The sequence below is a fragment of the Nomascus leucogenys genome, chromosome 1a, assembly GCF_006542625.1.
Source record: "Nomascus leucogenys isolate Asia chromosome 1a, Asia_NLE_v1, whole genome shotgun sequence".
Classification (NCBI taxonomy): domain Eukaryota; kingdom Metazoa; phylum Chordata; class Mammalia; order Primates; family Hylobatidae; genus Nomascus; species Nomascus leucogenys.
This window is the reverse complement of record NC_044381.1, coordinates 21471915-21494161: the sequence shown is the minus strand read 5'-3', so window position 1 is coordinate 21494161 and position 22247 is coordinate 21471915. Positions and strand designations below refer to the sequence as shown.

The following is a 22247-nucleotide window of genomic DNA, read 5'->3' as shown; positions in this document are numbered from 1 at the left end:
TCAAGGTTCATCCATGTTGTTACTTGTATCAATAATTCATTTCTTTTTATTGCCAAATAATATTCAATTGTATGGATAAATCATATTTTGTTTATCCATTATCAATTGGTGGATATTTGGGTTGTTTCCACATTTTGGCAATAATGAATAATGATGCTATGAATACTCCTGTAAAAGTTTTTGTGAGGTTATAAGTGTTCTTGAGTATATACCTAAGAGTAGATACAAAATTTCTTTGACAATTAAATATCATAGTAAAAACAAATGAGGAAGCTCTCTCTGTATTGATATAAAAAGATTCCCCCAAGTGAAAATATAAGATACAGATAGTATGACTGGAGTGCTACCAATTGTTTTTTTTAAAGAGAGTGAGGAGAAAAAGATAGTATATTTGTAGTTGCTTGTATATGCAAAGAAAAGTATGTGGACAAATACAGAAGAAATTAGTAACCACTAAATCATCTTCTGTTTTGGGGAGTGAAAATTGGACAGCTGGAATCAAAGGCAAGAAGGCTGCATTCATTATATGCAATTTTCTACTGTCTGAACCTTTTGAATATATTACTATTTCAAGAAAGTTACAAATTTTAAAAATTAAATAATATCTAAGTTTATATAGCTCTAGCTCTCTAAAAATATTTTTCTTCCCAAGAGGAAGGAATTCATTAACAACCATGGCCAAGTTTTTTAGACTAATGACAAACACCATAAATTTTAAAGGGCCAGGACTTCAGGATAGCCATGCCAGCTATCAGCTATTACGCAATTTTTCTAAGCCTCACTTTATTTGTTTGTAAAATTTAAGAAATGACTACTTTCCTGCTTAGGTTATATCTATAAAACACCTAGCACAGTGCCTGAAGTTGCAAAATACAGGTAAATAGTATTGCTGTCATCTTCAGGAGAGAAAAATAAAACACATTTAAATGAATATAATTTGGAAATTACCATGAACCACAAGTTGAGTAAAAGCAACAACATAACAGAGACATGTAAGAGTAAACAATGAAACAGATAGGCAATCCTAGGTTACTTGAACTGTTATGTCCAGGTTTAGGCTCTTAAGTTTGTCTGTTTGTTTGTTTGTTTGTTTGTTTGTTTGCCTAAGGTTAGAGCAGCAGGAGAAATTGTCCCATTGAGTGACAGCTGCCACTGGCACAGTCCCAGGGCAAGGATGCAATCAAGGGTTTTCTCTCAGCACCAGCTACCAAATCCTGGCCCCACAGCCTGAGGGAGGACCTGTGAAAGTGCTAGTAAGCTTTGCTTTTAGAGGAGGAAGTAGGTGTTTAAAAATAAAAGGTTTATGTTATGTAAATTATATATCAATAAAAAATAAACCACAGAAAAATACATTTAAATAAATACCGGGTGGTTGTAAGACAGCTTTTACAGGTATAAAATAATTGAGAATCTTTATTTTAAAAAGCACTTAATAAAAATGTGCAGGTACATTAAGTAGTAACAATAAGATAGACATCTGATAGTACCTCTTTGTCAAAACAGGTCTGAAAAAGAAATTGTGAACAATATTGATTTTCATTCACTGTAAAGAATGACATTAATCTATAATAGTGACTAAAACAGGTTTAACAAAAGTAGAGAGTGGATACAGGAACTCAAACTTACAGACCTTTAAAAGTAAGACAGATTTTTGCTAGAGGATATTAATCACTCACCAGTCAAGCAGCATAAGACTGGACTACATAAAACCTCAAGAGAGCCTTTCTAGCTCTATACCACTATGAAGACTCTAGACAAGAGCTGAGAGATTTGGGAGTGCTTGGTTATAACCAAGAGATAACACACACCATCCTCAGTCCCACGTCTCTCAGAAGATGATGATAGAAGCACAACATCTAAGACTCACTAATTCCTTTGTAAGTTTCAACCAGAAGTCTAAAAAATGTTTATTTCAATTTACTATTATCACAGTTTGTTTCCCTGTAAATCTGAAATGGAACTGTTATTTATTCCCAAGTTCAGCACAAAGATGATAAAATATTGTGCCAAAAAAACAAAGAAAGAAAACAAAATGGAAGTGCAGGTAACAGGATATAGGCCCTAGAATCAAAGAGTCAAAATCTGAATTCCAACTCTACTCTTCACTACCCGCATAATCCAGAAAAGTTAACCGCTCTAATCTCAGTTTCCTAGCTTGTAAAATAAGTATTTTAGAATACCATCGAGGAAATGCAAAACAAAACCACAATGAAATACCACTTCACACCTACTAGGATGGTTAAATCAAAAAGATAGACAATAACAACAGTTGGCGAGGACGGGGAGAAATTGGAACCCTCATACACTGCTGGTGGGAATGTAGAATAGTGCAGCCCCTTTGGAAAACAATCTGGCCATTCCCCCAAATTGTAAAACATAGAGTTATCACCTTATCTAGCAATTCTACTCCTCGGTGTCTACTCAAAAGAAATGAAAACACTTGTCCACACAAAAACTGATACATGAATGGTTATAGCAGTATTATAGCCAAAAAGTGGAAAAGAGCCAAAAGTTCATCAACAAAAGAACAGGAAAGTAAAATGTAAGGTATCCATACAATGGAATATTAGTCAGCTCTAAGAGAAAATGAGGCACTGCTACATGGCACATGCTACAACATGGACAAACCTTGAAAACATTATACTAAGTGAAAAAAGCCAGTCACAAAGGACCACATATTGTATGATTATATTTGAAGGAAATGTCCAGAATAGGCAAATCCATATAGAGACTGTAAGCAGATTAGAGACTGCCTAGCCTGAGGGGTGAGGAAAAAATGGGGGAATTAGGGAGTGATGACTAAGAGTGCAGGGGTTTTTTAGGGTAATAAAAATACAAATGTTCTAAAGTGGATTGTGGTAATGAATATACAATGCTGTGAATATACTAAAAGCCACTGAATTGCACACTTTAAATGAGTGAAGGGCGTATGTGAATTATATTTCAATAAAGCTATTAAAAAAGAATTGGGTTCCCACTGCATGACAGTAAGTTATTTACCTTCTTTATGCCTCAGTCAACTCTTAGGTAAAATGAGATCAATAATTTTACCTACTTCAAAGAGTGTGAGATAAAATCAAATCAGTTAATATATACCAAAGTACTTAAAATGAAGCCTGCACATATGAAGTGCTCAATAAACCACCCCATGAAGGGGGTGTTTTGTTACCCATTTTACCAGGGCCCAGATACCACATAGATTCAGTCACTAGTCCAAGGCCACATAGCTGGAAATAGATAAAAAAAAAGAAAGAAAAGATATCTACTTCATAGTTATTGTAAGAAATATGAGTTGGCCCACATACTAACTCCTGCCATATCACACATGTTCAATAAATGTTAACTTTAGCCATAAGTAGGACAATGACAATTCCTTGCAAATTTTATGATTTTTAAGAAACAAATATTCTGCTTACTATATACTACTTCAAAGCAATTTCAAATAAAATCTACTTGGCACAGCTTTATTACCAAAGACCCAAAAGTACCATATTTAATTTTTAAAAACACACATAAGAATGAATAAACACATGGTAGACCCCAGCTCAGTCAAGCTGTCTCTAAATTGTTATGCTGACTAAAACAGTTTCATACAGATGAATTTTGCCCTCCTGTACAACCACAAGAATTTAGCTTTTAAGTCTCCTTTTCCACTTCATCTCACCCATCCACCCTTACTCCCCTCCAAAAAAACTTTTCCGATTCTTTCTTACTTCCTGAGCCAGTTACTCGATGTGTTACCTCTCAGCTCCACACCCACCCTTCTTTGTCTGACTAAGTGAACCTACAGCTGTGCCTTTTCAACATTTCTCCTTTGCCCTCTGGTCTAGTATTAGACCTTGTCAATAGAGAGCATAGGAGAGACACTGCAAGGAAAGGAAGAAGGGGCTTCTCTTCAGGTTCCTGTGTGCTTCTTTGATTTCTCCTACCATGGCTGCTAGGGACATGCAGGACATCTCAGAGGTGGCTTCCAGTGGACCAGCTCAGCCAATTCCAGCCTGCTCACACCACGACAAGTGGTTTCCTGTGGACCAGTTCTAGCCTATGGCACCCCAGCAGACTATATCATCCAGTAGGCCTTCTCCACATTCTCTCCTACCAGGTCTGACTCTCAGCATTGTCTGGGGAGACCTTTTAGTTCCTTCCTTGGGAACTCTGCCTTGGTCTTAGCTTAGAGGTAGTAGCTGCTCCCTATATTTACTACTGTAATATTCCTTAGACGCTTTTTTTTATAAGTTTTTGTAACTAAACACCTCTTACTAATAATTCATTGCATTAAGTTTTCCTTGTTCAAATTGCCAGTGTGTTTTCTCTTTCCTGACTGGAATCTGACTCATATACTGATGCATTCTCTCTTTTATCCCCGACATTCTCTTGCGGGAGTGGAGGGGAACAAGGAGGAAGCAGAATGTTTCAAGACCCCTTTAGAATTTACAATTAGTGTTCAATTTTTTTTATTTTTTAATATTTATTTATTTATTTATTTTTGCCTGGGGAGAATGCAATAGGTAGTTTTAAATATCACATTTAATAGCCAAGATCACACCGCTGCATTCCAGCCTAAGTGGCAGAGTGAGACTCCGTCTCAAAAAAAAAAAAAATCCAATAGTCAAATAATCTTGACTCAGGGAAGCCAAGAACATTTGGCTGAGTCTTGAAGAATGAATAGTTCAGGCAGCTGACATAAAATAGCATTCTGTGCAGAAGCAAAGATTCAGGAAGAGACTTGAAGAGTTTGGGGCATGTTAAATTCATAGGTGTGATTGGAATGTAAAGTTCCAGATAGGTGCAGGAAAAAAAAAGCCAACAGTAAAATGTGGCTTACATTTTTTAAAACAGTGATCATATATCTACTCAAAGCCTCCTTACAGCAACACAGTATCATAAGGAGGATATTTATAGCCCTAATAGTAATTCTGCCCCTCCTCTTTACCAGCTGCTAAAGAGAGAAAGTCCAGATATTAGTGTTGATAATAAGATTCACACACATCTGAGCAAATAGTAAACCAAGTACTTATGTATTAGAGTTGGGGTGATCCTCAGTAAATAACACTTGTGATTTAAAGGAGCAGAACTCTTGCCCTGCCCCCCACTCCCATTCAAGATCCAATCATTGTTCTACATGAGCAAACCAAGAGGTAAAGTAAAAAAGCTACTAGAATTTTTTGATCGGGTTTTGTACTCCTATTAGGGCTGATGCAAGAACTTCTCTCTCTTAATTCAAATCAATTACCTGTTTCAAGTTTTAAAGTTTTAGTCAAACAATTAGGATTTAGGAAGCTGTAGTATACATTCAATTTGCCTATAATTATGCGCCAGTTTCTGCTACATGCTCAAACAAGAAATAATAATGACTGGATTTGTGCTGCTGGAGCATTTAACATAAGAGGTATCTCTGCTTTTGCAGATGAAGCCAAAACCATCACTCTAGTTTGTATTTACATAGTGCCTCTCTTCATGGAGATTTAAGATACTTCACCAGCTTTATCTTATTCAATCCTCATTTCATCCCCAGAAGAGGAGTTGGGAAATAATGTTTCATTTTGATAAAGGCAAAACTCAAATATCAAAACAAAAAAAGTCTGGCAAATCTAGGCCTAGAACCCAACCAATATCCAAACCATGACAACATTTTTACATTATTGTAACAGGAAAAGTGAGACTGAAAAGGCAGAATGAGGCAGGCAGGATTGGAAAAGGAATGTGGCAGGCCTGTTGTCTTCCAGTTGGAGGCAGCAGAATACGGGCATACACAGGGGACATCGAGAGCCATTATGCCAGGGAATATGGCAAGAGGTGCCATATTAAATAAAGAAGTTTTAGTTCTTACTGATATCAGAACTTCCAGGCCTTTGAGGACTATTTCCCAACTTGGATTATCTCAGATCTAGCAATATGCTGTACTTAATAACAGTATAATTTAAAAAAATGATTCCATGTTCAAATATATTCGAGAAACATTAGGTTAAATAGAATTAGTTCCTTTTCTGAAGAACTCTTCAGGATCTTTAACTAGTATTGTGCACTGGATTTTCAGAGAAAAGAAGATCATATAGCATTTTCAAACTTATTTCACAACAGGACTACTATCCCTTCTTATAGTCCAGAAGAATATGTTGAGATCTCCAACAGCATTACCTGACTGAATGGTAAAGTCTGATAACAAACAGATGCTTCATCACAAGGCAAGATTATCTGTAAAGATCTAAATCCCACATTGACACTTTACTTAAGAGAAACAAGGATAGATTCATTACCTTTTGGTGGTCATCTCTGTAACATTCCTGCTGTATCATTTCCAAAAGGTTTAGAGCCAACTGCTGCCTAGAGGGACCTTCTTCATCCACAGATATACAGTCTTCCAAGGCAGTAGAAGATAGTATCTGCAGAATTGGCATCACTAGCAGCAGAGAGGACTTTGGGATTTTCTGATCCTCAGTAACAGAGAGGAGCTTCAAAGCTATTCATCAAAACAATAATGCACATTTTTAAAAATTAATACCACAGTCAAACAAAATGCAATTTTGCTTAAGAATGATATGCAAGAAAGTTTTCTTCCCTTTTACAACTGGGTCAGACACATAACTAGGATGATAAATATCATCCTAAAAGGAAATAAAAGGAGTATAAATAAGCTATTATATAAAATAAGCTGTTAACGTATATAACTGAAAAATTGATGATACTCTTTTAGGTCAATATGAATTTTTTAAAAAATACAATTCAACATTTGTCCTTAATGTCCTCTAAGATGCTAGTATTGCCCTCAGCAAACAGAGCTAAGAGACCAAGAATTCCCGGATCAGTGGATAACAAGGCCAACATACATGCTTCCTTTACAAACGCAGCTAAGAATCCTACCAGCAGATGCTTAAGTAAACAGCAAAGTGAAGCAGGACTGCCCTTCAGCTGTAATTGCTAAGAAGCAGATTGTGAAAGTCCCAAAGTCCAGAACCAAAATAACAACAACAAAAAAAATTAGTGAATGGTTCTTTAACATGGAAACAACTTACACACCAGATACATACAGTTATACAATAACTGATTTACATGTAGAGTCTCTAGACTATTAACTGAATGAGTTAAGGCATAAATATACTTTTTTCACAATGTTTTTTCAAAGTGATGTAATTAACCTTGATTTACTAAAAGATGTTATTCATGGGCTTCAAAGTTAAATTATCAAAATATTCAACTGATTTCCCCACTACAGCAAAAATAATTCTACAAGCCTTGAATCATGTCAATGAGTTGTCAGCATTTTATTTTACATCATCTGGAGGTCAAACCTTAACATGATCTTAAGTACAAACACCTGTTACTCTAACACTACTGATTTACTTTTCTTGCCTAAATATTGGTCTTAGTCCATAATTGTTTCTGAGATACTATGAAAATCCATTATCTTTAACAGGAAATGAATATTATAGCAGTATTTTAATAGCCTAAATTATAAATCTAGATATTCCAGACATTTTTATAAATTGCTATTTGTAATCAAGGCTACAGTTAACAACTACATAGTATAATATTACATTAATGTAAAAATTAATGTATTTAGAAATCTTTTAAATTTAGAATAATCAATATTCTCTTGGTTATCCCATTTCTTTGAATACTCTTTCCCCACAGTTCTTCCACTTTCCAACATGATATATTGGCTTAGCAGTGTTCAATACAGTTTATTCACTCTAAGGTAACTTCAAATCAGAGATATTGGTTTACGAGAGAAAGAAAAAGTCTGCTAACCAGCAAATAATAAAAGTATTTGACTGTTTGATACTGTATTATCTTTCTCTTACACATGAACCACAATATAAGAACACAGTTTCAGAATTTGAAATGTGGATTTTCCAAGGCTATAGAATTTTTTTGTCAGAAAACAAAATCCATTCATATGAAATGTCTAGAAAAGGCAAATCTACAGAGACAAAAAGCAGATTAGTGTTTCTCTGGGGCTGAGGGTGAGAATGAGGATTAACTACAAATGATCACAAGAAATTTTGGGCAGATGATAGTGGCGCTGGTTGCACAAATCTATAAATTTAATAGAAAACACTTTATTCTGAATTTTGTGGTATGTAAATTACACCTCAATAAAGCTGTTTTAAAAAATAAAACTATAGCTGTCAGAAGTACCAGCACTGGTAAATTATACCTATGGGAAGATCCCATGTGCACTGCTATAAAAAAAAGGCAAAAACCAGATCAGACTGTGGAGGTAAGGCATAAGTGAACATAAAGCCAGTAGCCAAATGCAGGGTAGGAATCAAAGCCTAGGAGCCAAGGATCCCCTCCATGTGCTAAAGCCATTTCCAAGGCACGCTGTAGGGAAAGAGCAATTCACTCCCAAAATCATGACTTAAAATGCCCAGAAGAATGAGCTATACAATAAGTATTTATCTCACACACTTTTTTTTTTTTTTTTTTTTTTTTTTTTGAGACGGAGTTTTGCTCTTGTTGCCCAAGCTGGAGTGCAGTGGCGCGATCTCAGCTCACTACAACCTCTGACTCCCGGGTTCAGGTGATTATCCTGCCTCAGCCAACGAAGTAGCTAGGATTACAGGCATGCGCCACCATGCCCGGCTAATTTTTTTGTGTTTTTAGTAGAAACAGGGTTTCACCATATTACCTAGGCTTGGTCTCGAACTCCTGATCTCAGGTGATCCACCCACCTCGGCCACCCAAAGTGCTGGGATTACAAGCATGAGTCACCATGCCTGGCCTCTCACGTACTTTTTAAAAATAAGAATGGCAGCATATCAACATATCATGGCACTATACAACATAATTTAGAGCTCTCATTGTTATGTGGATTATTTTGGATCAGACCAAGTAAAGTGAGGCAACACCAATGTAAAAGCCACATTTTAAAAGTATGACTTATTTGCCAATCTGCCAGATAGGGCAACTAGCTTCCTTACTACATTCTTCTTAACTAGAACATTTTTGCCTCCCTTGGCCTCCTCCTTCACTTTTCTTTAAATCAATACTGGACTGTCAAAAGAATATTATCTTTCACTTGTTCTAGCTAGATTAAAGCAATAACCATAAGTTAAATTCTGTTCAATGCAGCACATTTTGAATAGTAAAGGTATGGAGAGTTTTAAAAATAATTACAACTACTAAACACTTTTCTTTCAAGGATTTTATACTAAAGCTTTCCATTTTGCTGTACAATGTTGAATAAGGTGCTATGCCATTCAATATATTCCTGAATGTTACTGCTATATAAGGTTAGATTATAACCTTCTAACATGCAGCCGAGATACTTGGTAAATTATGTTATATTAAACCTTGCACAAGGTAACACCTTACTAGACAAGAAAAAAAATTCTATTTTATAATTTTAAAAATTACAGATGGAAACTCAAAATACACAAGATAGCATGATACATAGTTCAAGTGAATCCTGTCAATACTCATGTTATATTTACATTTTACTCTAGTGACTGTATTTTTATTTACCTAGATTTAAGATTGGCTTCTGCTGACTTGCTGGAGTCTGTAGAAGTAGTAAAGCTATTCCAATTATGACCAGTTCAACAGGAAAATCCTAAAAGAATAGAGGGGGAAAAAGGAGTTGTTAAAGAAGTTCCCAGAACCGTGCCTTTGTAACATGTATCCAGGAAGAATATATTTAATATGAAAGACTGCAAGCCTATTACACAAATTTATTTATACAGCAAGTGTGCTCTACTAAAGAAAGAATTGGTCGGCCAGGCGTGGCAGCTCACGCCTGTAACCCCAACACTTTGGGAGGCCGAGGCGGGTGGATCATGACGTCAGAAGTTCGAGACCAGCCCGGCCAGCTTGGTGAAACCCCGTCTCTATTTTAAAAAATACAAAAAAATTAGCCGGGCTAATCTCCCAGCTACTCAGAAGGCAATTGCTTGACCCAAGAGGTGGAGGTTGCAGTGAGCCAAGATGGTGCCACTGCACTCCAGCCTGGGTGGCAGAGCGAGATTCCATCTCAAAAAAAAAAGAAAGAATTGGTCAATGCCACACAGTCACACATAAATTCAAAATGATGTATTATATGGCCAAAAAGCAAGAAGCTATAAACCAAATAATTCAGAGGGAAAACTCAACACAGCAGATCAGCAAGTCTTCTAAACAGTCAATCTTTAAAAACCATTGAAATTTGCCTAAAATACTAAATTTAATAATATTTCGTTTCAGAAAAGTAGTTCAATTTTCTCCTTACCTAATACAGACATGATTCATCCATATAACTTGCATAATGAATTACACCAAACAAATTTTAGTAAATCATGTCACAATAAAAGAAGTATTAGTGCCAGGGAGGTGGAGATTATTTTCAAATTACTGTAATTCATTAAACATATTTAAATGTAGGAGAGCAATGACTATAGAAATGGAAAACCATTAAGTTCACCAAGTACATAAACAAAATGAAAAAAAAGTGTATATTAGGTTTTAATAAACATTAATAAAACACAAGTGACATATTATTTGAGGTTTCTAAATAAAGAAAATCTTAATGTATTATGGTACAAAAGAAGAAAGGTTCAGCTAAAATGACTATTCTGAAGTTTACAGAAGTGCCTGCAGAGCAGAAGTACCTATGAATAATAAAGACAGGCGGCCGGGTGCGGTGGCTCACGCTTGTAATCCCAGCACTTTGGGAGGCCGAGGCGGGCGGATCATGAGGTCAGGAGATCGAGACCACGGTGAAACCCCGTCTCTACTAAAAATACAAAAAATTAGCCGGGCGTGGTGGCGGGCGCCTGTAGTCCCAGCTACTCGGAGAGGCTGAGGCAGGAGAATGGTGTGAACCCGGGAGGCGGAGCTTGCAGTGAGCCGAGATTGCGCCACTGCACTCCAGCCTAGGCGACAGAGCGAGACTCCGTCTCAAAAAAAAAAAAAAAAAAAAAAGACAGGCAAAAAAAAAAAAAAAAAAACCAGGAAAAAAAGGAAATCTGTGAGTTAGAGCCAAATGTTAAAGGACCACCGGCCTGAGTGAAAACAATATAGTCTGACATACTCAGAAGTTATAATCTTGAAGATACTATCAAATTAACAAATACCCTCTAAAATCTCAGTTTTACCATTTGAAGAGTGAAATTAACCTACAAAATCCTCTCGTGCTTGTTTATGGACTTTTGAAAAAAAAAAACAGCAAAAGACAAAAATTTGTGAATTTTTAAAAATGGGATATATTCCAATCTATGTATTTTAGGAATATATGTGTTCACTATTTTGAAATACAGTTGAGAACAATGAAGCAGCTCTTATCTATTTGAGGATAATACATGCATTTTGAAACCAACACACTTACAGTATATACTATCATACCATTCTTCGCTATATCTTCCTCAATTTCATTTCAATTTCTGCATGTCCATAAAAAACGAAAGGAAAACCAACAAGATCACTTAAACCTCAGATTCACTAGATTCCAAGAGGATCAACAACAAAGAAAAGCACTGCTGTATAGTAATGCTATTATTGGAAAGCCTTTTTCACACAAGCTATTACTGCAAGGGCCATAAAGTAGCTTTTTAGAGTTCTGAAATGGAACAGAAGTATTTTTAAGTGGATGGAACTTAAAAGTATGAAGGCAAAAATGAAAATGGCCTTCTCCATAAAGGTGAGACTGGCCTGTTCAGAATAGAGGGTGAATGGAAAAGAGGTGGAGATTCAAGATCAAAAATTAGGAAAAGTAAATAGTGGAGGATTAGACCACATAAATCTTAACCTGCTTACAAGTCTAATGGTTACAAGTTTTTTGATTGATTGATTTTTAATGGACACCAAAGGATAGTACCATTTAATAAGATCTTTTAATAAAACTCTGTGTCAGACATCCCCTTTGCACACTTCAAATGCTACAGCTACTGCTATGGTAACTGGCTCTGCACAGGTGCAACCTAATGGTTCTCCCTTAAGGCCCCACCATGCACCTCTTGCTTCCTGCCCCAGAACAGCGCACTCTAGAAGTACAAGGAAGTTAAAGCCCCATAGGCCAAAGCTAACAAATCGGCAATAATACCCCATAGATAAATGCTTTCCCATTAATTCCAGATCCTTCTTTCATAAGGCTTCTCAGAAGATTCTGTGGGATCAAGCAACTAGTTGCTCGTAGCAGTAGCCTACTTGATGATGCCTGTATTGCCTTTCCCACCTTCCATACTTCACTCCTCTTGTCCCTCTCCAACTGCTTGCTGGGATCACATTGTCAGATGAACTCCAGCCATATAAGCCTTTGCTTTTGTGGAAACCCAGGCTCTACTTTTGCCTTTAGGGAAACTCAGGCTAACTCAGAGCCTGAAAATAAAATAAATAAATAAAATACAATAAAATAAATAAGGAAATAAAATATATAAAATAAAATAAGGAAATTTTAAAAAATGAAATAAAATACAAAAAAATGAGTAAATGCCTTTATACTCAGCCACAGATGTTGGAGGAATCCCAGTAACAGAAAACAACCTGGAGTCCATACTTTTTGTCCTCAAGTCAAATGAAAATAGCACTAAACACTACCTATGCACCAGGCACTAAGGACATATGCTGGGTCTACGAATGCCACTGTGGACAAAATAGTCCCTTTTCTCAAGGATTTTACACTATAGTCACGGAAAAGTATTTTTAAAGAGAAAACAAGGCATGAGAAGGTAGCAGACAAAACACAGATGGTGGCCGAACTCACACAATCCTCCAGTGCCATAACTTTGCTACGTACTCTGTTCCCCTGGCCAGAGCTTGATCAAGCCAAGATGGGCCAAACAGATCATTTTTCCTACAAAATCTGAAAACTTAAACTGAGACACACAGTGAAGAAAGTTGGTTGGAAATGAGTCATCAGCTAGTAGTGTCTTAGAAACCACAAGTTTCCAATCCTTCCCAATGCTGAAATGTTTCACTCATTCTTCACTTTGAGAGCTACCCAATCTCCTCCCAATGAGCATCATTTTTGCCTAATTTTGCTGGTCAGGGTACATTTATTTTGCTTGAAATGGAAAGGACCTTAAGTTATGATTATTCTAATCAGGCTAAAAATGGCTCAACTAAGACCAAATCCACAAAAACTAATGCAGCCTAAGAAATAAATCCATTTTCAATGGACAATGATGCAACTCTGATATAAGAGTAGAAAGAGAACAGAGTAGGAAAAAGTTAATATAATATTTGAACAAAACATCCAGTTGATAAACCCAGTGATACAGAAATGTGGGTACAGTATCAAAATACATAAGACTGCTTCATTCTACTTCATTTTACTTCAAATTGTAGTACATATAGACCTATAGCATAGTTCGCAAATTAATTTTCCTAGGCTTACTTTTTTAACCTCAGGAACACTAAGATGGGGATGGGGGACAGAAAACTTCATTACACAAATATTTCAACAGTTCTACTAATTGTTATTTCCTTCTAAAATTGTTAAAACATTGGGCAAATGGGAGACATAAATAGGACCTTCCCTCACCAAAAATCTTTTCATTCTTCTAAATGACATTAGTATCCTGTGACTCTACATTATATTCAAAAACATTTAAAAAATTAGATTCAAGAGGCACTTAATAGATTCCCAGTGGCCAAAATAAGACAATTTAAAATTCAATATGGATAATATCTGTGATAGACTGAAGTGCATCAAATATGTTTAAATTCATGAATTCATAATACTTTTTTAAGTTAGTAAATAAAGAAAAAGGCAAAAGAGTAAAGCATTTATCCTAACTTTCCTTTACCACTGGATAACCAACTAGTAGGTTATTGGGGAAGGTGGATTCTTTTTATGGAAGTATTACAGCTAATAAATGAAGAAGGAATGATAGGATTAGAACATTACCACTCTGTAACTCCTAATGAATTAATAGAACTAGGCATTGAGTACCAACAACTACTAACATCATAAAAAGAAAAGCAACACACATTGTGCCTCTTGATGACAGAACACATCACCCCCTGTAGTCTTGGAAACAAAAAACAGTATCCTGAATCCAGTCAAGCCTTTAGAGCTAACTACCTCTGAACAGAGAAACACATAAAGCAGTGGTCCCCAGCCTTTTTTGCACCAGGGGCTGGTTTCATGGAAGACAATTTTTCCACACACCTGGGGCAGGGAATGGTTTTGGGATGAAACTGTCCCACCTCAGATCATCAGGCATTATTTAGATTCTTATAAGGAGCACACAACCTAGATCCCTCACATGCACAGTTCACAATAGGGTTCATGCTCCTGTGAGAATCTAATGCATTGGCTGATCTGATAGGAGATGGAGTTTAGGCAGTAATGCTGGCTCACTGGGCTGCTCACCTCCTGTGTGTGGCCCGGTTCCTAACAAGCAAGGAACCAACACCAGTCTGTGGCCCAGGCATTGGGGACCACTGTATTAAAGGGCACCATACGGATGCAATCAGCAAAATCCAGAAGATAGGAAACTCTCCAGCTCACACAAGCCAGGTTATTCAGTACACAAACTGCAGGGAAGAAAAGTGGGGGAGGAAACGAAAAGGGATGACCTTTAATTGGAAAGACACTTAAAAGATCTCACACACATACACATACCCCAAAACATATTATGGTGATTAGAGATACACACTGAGATGACAAAACTATAAAGAAATGTAAGGAAGTAGTTACTACAGAAGTCAGAATAGTCAGGGGAAAAAGGAGGTTATGATTAGGACTGGGCTTGTGGAGAACTTCTGTGGTGGCTAGAAACTTTTATTTCTTGATCTGTGTGATGGTTGCAAAGTTCTATGTTTTGATCTATGTGCTATTTGCCTTATGTGCAAAATACATGATAAAAATCACCTGTGGGTGCTACTTTAAAATAGAGAATACTTGGGCCACACTCAGACGTGCTAATTCAATATCATTGGGGATAAGGCCCAGGCATGTGCATTTTTAACAAACTCTGCCTAGTGATTTTTATGCACACTAGTTTGAACCATGACTAAAACATAAGCTTCATGAACCTTGTCTGCTTTCAACTAATTGCCATAGCAAAGTGTTTGCCATCGGCATCTGCTTAATAAATATATGCTAAGGGTGGGGGTAAAATACACAATAAAATGGTCAGAGAATTATACTAAAAAGGACTAAACTCTATGAAATTATAATTGCTACTCACATGAATCTACTAAAAGTACCCAGGAAAAATATGGGGTTTACCCATGGATATTACATTTACAGTTAACAGAGCTGGCAATTTATCTACATAATACTGATCTATAAAATATCTTTCTGTATAATATTTATCTATAAAACATCTATATGCATTTATATACTATCTATATGATATAGAACATGATTATATCTGTAGGATATAATTATACCTGATATATCATACATATATATCTACTATACATAAGATACATATGTAACTTATAATACTTGAGTCTTCCTGGGCTCCCATCTTCCATCAAAATCTACATTTACTCTCTCGTTTCCTCACCTGCCATTCACACTCCCTTAATTCCAATTTCCCCACCACCACCACCACCACCACCCTGCTGAAACTGCTCTCTCTAACATTAACAAAAAGGTTTCATATGCTATATCCTGAGAATACTTTCCATCCCTTACTTTTACATCATTGCTCCATGACACATGACACTGCTGACCACTCCCCCTTATTGAGATATTCCTTCCTTTGATTTTCTTGTCATCTGTCTCTGCTGGTTATATATGATCCTTCTAGACATATTTTCTCAGACTGCTCTTCATCAGTAAATTCCAAATAACAACCATAAACACCCCAGAGGTCCACCACAAGCCCTGTCATCCGGTCCTGTGTTTAAAATCCCCACCCCAAAGTTAATGTCTACAAATGTACACCTTTAGCCTAGACTTCTAGCCTAAATTTCAAAACCATATATCCAACTATCTATGATCCATACATACCTCAAATCAAGCATATCTGAAATCAAATTAATCATCTTCCCTCCAACATCAGCTACCATTTCTCAAAGTGAATGGCATCATCCAGTAGCCCAAAATAGAAAGCTGAGATTCTATCAAGGACCCTTCTCCTTGACCATCTAATCAATCATAACGCCCTACTGATTCTATCTTCTATGTCTCCCTTTTCCCACTTCCATTTCCCTCATTAGGCCCTCGCTATGGGCTGACCTGTGTCCTCCCAAAATGTATTTGTTGAAGCCCTAACCCTCAAGTGACTGTATCTGGAGTAAGGAAGTAATTAAGGTTAAGTGAGGTCATCAGGGTGGGGCCCTAATCCAATCTGGATAGTGTCCTCATAAGACACCAGAGAGCTCATACTCTCCCTACCACGTGAGGAAAGCCAGCTGTAAGCCAGGAAGAGTCCTCATCAAGAACAGAATCAGCCAGCACCCTGTGCTTGGACTCTCCAGCCTTCAGAACTCTGAGAAATAATTTTATTTGTTTATTTATGTATTTTGAGACAAAGTCCTGCTGTGTCGCCCAGGCTGGAGTGCAGTGGCACAATCTCAGCTCACTGCAACCTCTGCCTCCAGGGTTCAAGCAATTCTCCTGCCTCAGCATCACGAGTAGATTACAGGCATGCACCACCACACCCAGCTAATTTTTTGTATTTCTAGTAGAGGCGAAGTTTCACCATGTTGGTCAGGCTGCTCTCGAACTCCTGACCTCAAATAATCTGCCTGCCTCGGCCTCCCAAAGTGCTGGGATTACAGGTGAGAGCCACTGCACCCGACCAATAAATACATTTTTGTTGGTTAAGCCACCCAGTCTGTGGCAGCCTGCCTAAGACATCCTCCTCACTTCCTATCCTATTAGTGGTGTGTGGCCCCAAACCCTCCTCCATCCTCCTATGAGAAAGATCTTCCACACATTAAAAAATGAGATCTGCTGAAAGGCCTCAAACAGCATGTCACTGCCTAGAGGATAAAATGTAAACTCATTTGTGTGGCATGGAAGACAGGCCCATCCCTATTTGCCACAGCTTAATCCTTCAACAATACCCAACATCCTCTTGTTTTTTTGTATAAGCCAAGCCTGACTACTTTTTCATGTTTCTTTATTTGGGCACATGCTGTTCTACAGCTGGAATGCCCTTCCCAGGTCCTTGTACCAGGCACATTCCATTCAGTCTTCAAATCTCAACTCATGCCCTACCTCCTGAAACTTGTTCTCCCATTACACTTTAAATATACTCCCATAAAATCTTTTCTCTTATTGTACTATAATTTAGTTATTTGCATGTCTGTAAGTCTCTTGAGGTCATAGAATTTACCTTTTCATCTATGTATTCTATAAAGCCTGGCATATAGTAAATGTTCAATACTTGTGTTCTGCATGAATAAATGAAAAAAAAAGTCACAGTGGTGATCTTTAATTGATGACCTGAAGAGTATTTTAATGATTTCTTTTTCTAATAAATGATATTAGTAGTAGTGCAACAGCAATATGCTCTAACAGTATTAGATCAAAATGCCTCTGATACGCACACTAAATGAGCAGATCCACCCAGTTATTGAAAGACTCACTTGAGTGATAACTGACACAATAAAACGTCTATCTGACATGGTTTGGATCTATGGCCCTGCCCAAATCTCATGTTGAACTGTAATCCCCAATGTTAGAAGTGGGATCTGGTGCAGATGACTGGATCACAAAGGTGTTCCTCATGAATGGTTTAGCACAATCCTCCTGGTGCTGTTCTTGTGATAGTGATTGAGATCTGGTTGTTTAAAAGTGTGTAGTATCTCACACCACTCCTCTCTCTCACTCCTGCTCCAGCCATGTGAAGTGCTGGCTCCTGCTTCACCTTCCACCATGATTATAAGTTTCCTGAGGCCTCCCCAGAAGCTAAGCAGATGCCAGCACCATGCATCCTGTACAGCCTGCCAAACTGTAAGCCAATTAAACTTCTTTTCTTTATAAATTACCAAGTCTCAGGCATTTCTTTATAGCAATGCATGAACAGTATAATATACTACTATCCTTACCTCCTTCAGAAGTTCAACACTGTGCTCTAAAAGGTGAATTAAAGATGAACATTCACCAGTTATCTTTAAGCTGACTTCACTGACACACAGCAGCTGAAGAGTCATCTGGGTAAGCTGAATTTTCCAGAAAACAGGATGATGCAAAAGGCTTAAATATACTTCCTCAATAAACATCATCGCTTCTGTTGTCTGTATCAAATCTTTTATCTGTTTAAAAAAGTCATTATATGATATTAAAAAATACACAAACTAAAAGATAATTTTAAGGTACACAAAAAGCTTTCAACAATATAATTTTTTCTCTAAACCTGTAAAGACTTAAAGGAGATGAAAAAAAGTTACAGAACTCAATGAAGGATTAACTATACAACTGCACCTTATCCTTTGGTTATTAACCAAAATCCAATTTGATGCTGTTTTTGTTACTGCTGGCTGGCACAAATTTCTTTTCCTTTATTTTTCTAGCTTCTCTGAGTGCAGATATCTTAAAACAAGTTACATGACAATGACAACATGTTGAGGGAAATTAAGTTTAGTTTTGAATTCTCCAAATGAACTCTCATTTCTACAATTCCAACATAGATACCTGACAATAAAGGGTCAGCATGTTATTCTAACACGGTACTAAGCCTTTTATCTGCAAGATACTTGCTCAGGCAGCCTTAACTGAGAGTATCATTTCCACACTTGGCAGATACAGTAAAAGACCATATTCAAATGGTAGAGTGTCTTCTCAACAGGCTAACGTATTAGATAGGAAGGACTTGGGTGCTCTTGAAAATCCCAACGCAATTCAAACCCAGCTGTTCTGATCAAAATTCTGGAGTTGGTATTAAGGATATGGTCCTGCTCACAGACACATTGGCATTTCCCAGAGATTACAAACAATGGACCATCTGCTTCAATCAGGAGCCTGTGTCTGTTAAATTCATCAAGAAGAAAGCCCACGGTTGACCGGCTGTACCTTTTACCAGTGGTTATCACCATAATAACCCAAATGACTATTAGTTATACACAGAGAGAAAAAATAGTTGCTAGCAAACAAGAGAAAAAAGATATTAAAAGATCAAAGAGAAGAAATAGCAGAAAACATTGTTATAAAAAATAAACATAAACAGTCTGGTATAAATTATTTTGCTCTCTTGCAAACATACAGTAGCAAAGTCAAAAGGCCACAGAGAAGAGACAGATTTAAAATAAAGCCTAATGTTTACTTGACAATATATTTCCTTGAGTGCATTTAAGCATACATTTCTAATTTTCCATAACAAAAAAAGTTCAAAAGACAATCTCAGCAAGCTAGCATTAAAGGCTCTCTAATCTTTAACATGATCAAAGTTCTAAACAAGCATAATTTTGAAGTAACATTCTGTCTTTATGTAGAAATACATTATTTAATAATACAATAGGTAATATGTGAGGTGACAAGAGTCATAATTAAAATGAAAAGGACGATTCTACATCTATAAAATGAAAGAGCAACTGGAATGAGAAGAAATAGAAAAAGGAGTTTCATTAACCATTCTTTCATCATTGGTCAACAAGGTTGCATGGTTATTTCTAAACTTGTTTTTTAAAATTTAAATGTGATTCTGTCTTAGTGCTCAGTATAAGTAAGACCACATCAACAGCATTATAGTCAGCTCTAAGAAGATCATTTCATAGTAGCATATTTTGAGCACCAATAAACTAGAAAATTCCTGGCAAAACAAAACAGAGAAAAGTTGGGAAATCATTTGCAATGGAGAGATTAAGAAAGTGAAGAAAAAAATAAGGAAGGGAGCGAGGTGAGGAGGGAAGGAAGGAAGGAAAAATGGGAAGGAAAGAAGGGAGAAAAACCAGACAAGATAGGATACAGATGGTTTTTTTTAAAAGCTTATTTCATTTTGTTCTGAGAAGAATGGAAATGAATGAATTAGAAAAATGAAGGTCAAAAAGTACTTGCTAAAAAAAATGGTTGCCTTGCAAAATAGTATGCTTCCTCTATCACTAAAATATTCAATTAGCCATGAGATAGTCATGTTTCAGAGAGCATAAGAAACATCTGTATTGGGTGGGAAATGCATGATATTGTCTCTAAGACCATGTCCAACCCTCACATGCTTCATTCTAATAAAGCTGATTTGTTAAACTGATTAAGTATGCTAATGTCACTAGTTCCAGTACTTCCAAATGATGTATCCCCTTTTTTCTCACATAACTGTTAGGTTAAAAAGCCACAGATTCCCAGAAATATTCCACCGAGCTCATTTCTAAAAGCATTTAAGCTTGTCAACACAGGTTCATAAGATGAAGACAAACCTTTGCCAAGGAGCACAGAACAGGGTAATGCAGCCATGATGTGAAAAATGTACCCTAGTTCAAGATGTTCCGCCTATACATTGCTTTATTGCCCGCACAAAACGAAAGCTTTGGAAAAGCCACAGGAGAATTCATTTTAATTAAATTTTCTCTGCCTTGATTACAGGAAAGCCTATTTATGAGTCGCAGAGGAAAGATTTACTCAAGTCACTCCCTGCTAACACAAACTTAAAGCAGGTCATGTGTGACTGAAGTGATCACTTTGAAATATGTTCACAGATTCCCTCCATCATCTAAGCAGCATGGTGCTCAGATTCCAGGCAAATCGCAAACCTGGATGATGGGAAGAGATGGACTGACAAATGAATCACTACACTAAAATCACAACACCTGGGCAACTGGATTCTTTTTTTCATATGCAGTTATAGAGACAATGACTCAAATTTCTCTTTCCCCTGAATTGTGTCCGTGTTTTATCCATACCTCTGTTAACCACCTTTCATCTTTCTACTTTGAATTATAAGAATATATGTACAGTACTTGTCCTAACTCATTTACTACATGTGTGCTTCTCAAGAGCAGGATCCCTGAGAGCTGCTGCATATGTTGCAAGGGTACATGTGGAAGCTGGAATCTAGCCGGCACTCAGCTGGCCAGGCTTTGCATCCTCAGAGCTATTTACGTCGAGACACATCCTTTTTTTTTTTTTTTTCAATGTGCACAGAGGTCTTTTTTTTCCTTGTTACTGTCCCAATGTCTACACAGAAGAAACTCAACTCAAAATCTTTTACCTGATAACTGTTTCTTAAACAAGGGAAAGTTTTCATGCTTGCTATTCCCAAAATGGACTATGTTGATTTATAATTTCTGTGTATTTAGTTAACATCGAATATAATATATTCATATTCAATCTAGATTTTGTTTCTTTTATCTTCCCCAACAGATTGTCAGCATTTCTAGAGCGAGGATCATGTCTGAGTTTGCCAAATCACTTACGTTCTAGAACGACTTTGTCTATGACAATAACAACACTTACTGATGCCGATGCTGTATTTGTGGAGGAGGACAAAGACCTTACCTGCAAACATGGAACTATGTCACAACACAGTTGAAGTATCTGCTGTTCCAGTATTGATGGTTGATCTTTGTCACAAAGAACCCGGGGTTGAAGTAAGACTTTCAGCAAGGCCAGTCGGAGTTTAGCATATTCTTGTAACTGAGATGGTTCACAATACAGATACCACAGAAATGGTGCCATTATTTGAATGCATGAAACTTCTGACCTATAAGACATGAAATACATTAGCCAGTTATTGAGTTAAACACACTATAAAGCAGGTAAGTGGCAAATATCAACTTATAGTTCATGACATAACATAAACTACCATATCATCAAGTGTAACTTCTTTTTATGAGTCTTCTATTCCACTGTGACCTGCCTACATCTATGCCAAACAGTTCTTTGTACACTGAGGAAAATTATTCAACACCTGGAGACTGTAAGCTAGATGCCCAGGATGAAGACAGTCTCTATTTGCACATAGAATAGCAACTACATCTCCAAAATCAGTGTTTGGTGAACACAAGAATCATCTGGGCTGGGCACGGAGGCTCATGCCTGTAAAACTCCCAGCACTTTGGGAGGCTGAGGCAGGCAGATCATGAGGTCAGGAGATAGAGACCATCCTGGACAACATGGTGAAACCCTGTCTCTACTAAAAATACAAAAATTAGCTGGGCGTGGTGGCACGCACCTGTAGTCCCAGCTACTCGGGAGGCTGAGGCAGGAGAATCGCTTGAACCTGGGAGGCAGAGGTTGCAGTGAGCCAAGATTGCTCCACTGCACTCTAGCCTGGCAACAGAGCGAGACTCCATCTTAAAAAAAAGAATCACCTGAAACCCTTCTAGAATTACAGATGTCAGGATCACCTCTCCAGGAGTATGACACAAACATGCATTTTTGGAAAAACTCTACAGGTCAGGATCTACATAAAACAAATCCAGACAAACATCCC

The 22247-nt window shown here is 37.1% G+C and overlaps 1 protein-coding gene and 1 non-coding gene across 10 annotated transcripts in view; both read right to left on the bottom strand.

Moving 5' to 3' along the window:
- FOCAD (focadhesin) overlaps positions 1 to 22247 on the bottom strand; it is a 319501-nt gene that overhangs the window by 221522 nt on the left and 75732 nt on the right. For 8 of the 9 annotated variants that reach the window (XM_030819707.1, XM_030819627.1, XM_030819549.1 and 5 more), the window contains 4 exons: positions 21311 to 21515; positions 17932 to 18138; positions 9469 to 9556; positions 6258 to 6460 (listed from right to left, as the gene is read on the bottom strand). In XM_030819707.1, coding sequence (XP_030675567.1) covers positions 6258 to 6460; positions 9469 to 9556; positions 17932 to 18138; positions 21311 to 21515 — 703 coding nt within the window. Of the gene's footprint in view, positions 1 to 6257; positions 6461 to 9468; positions 9557 to 14290; positions 14299 to 17931; positions 18139 to 21310; positions 21516 to 22247 lie in introns of those variants that run through there. The other variant, XM_030820065.1, reaches the window with a different exon arrangement.
- LOC115836060 lies at positions 1126 to 1254 on the bottom strand. Its single transcript, XR_004031061.1, has one exon. It is a non-coding gene; the product is annotated as a small nucleolar RNA SNORA30/SNORA37 family (small nucleolar RNA).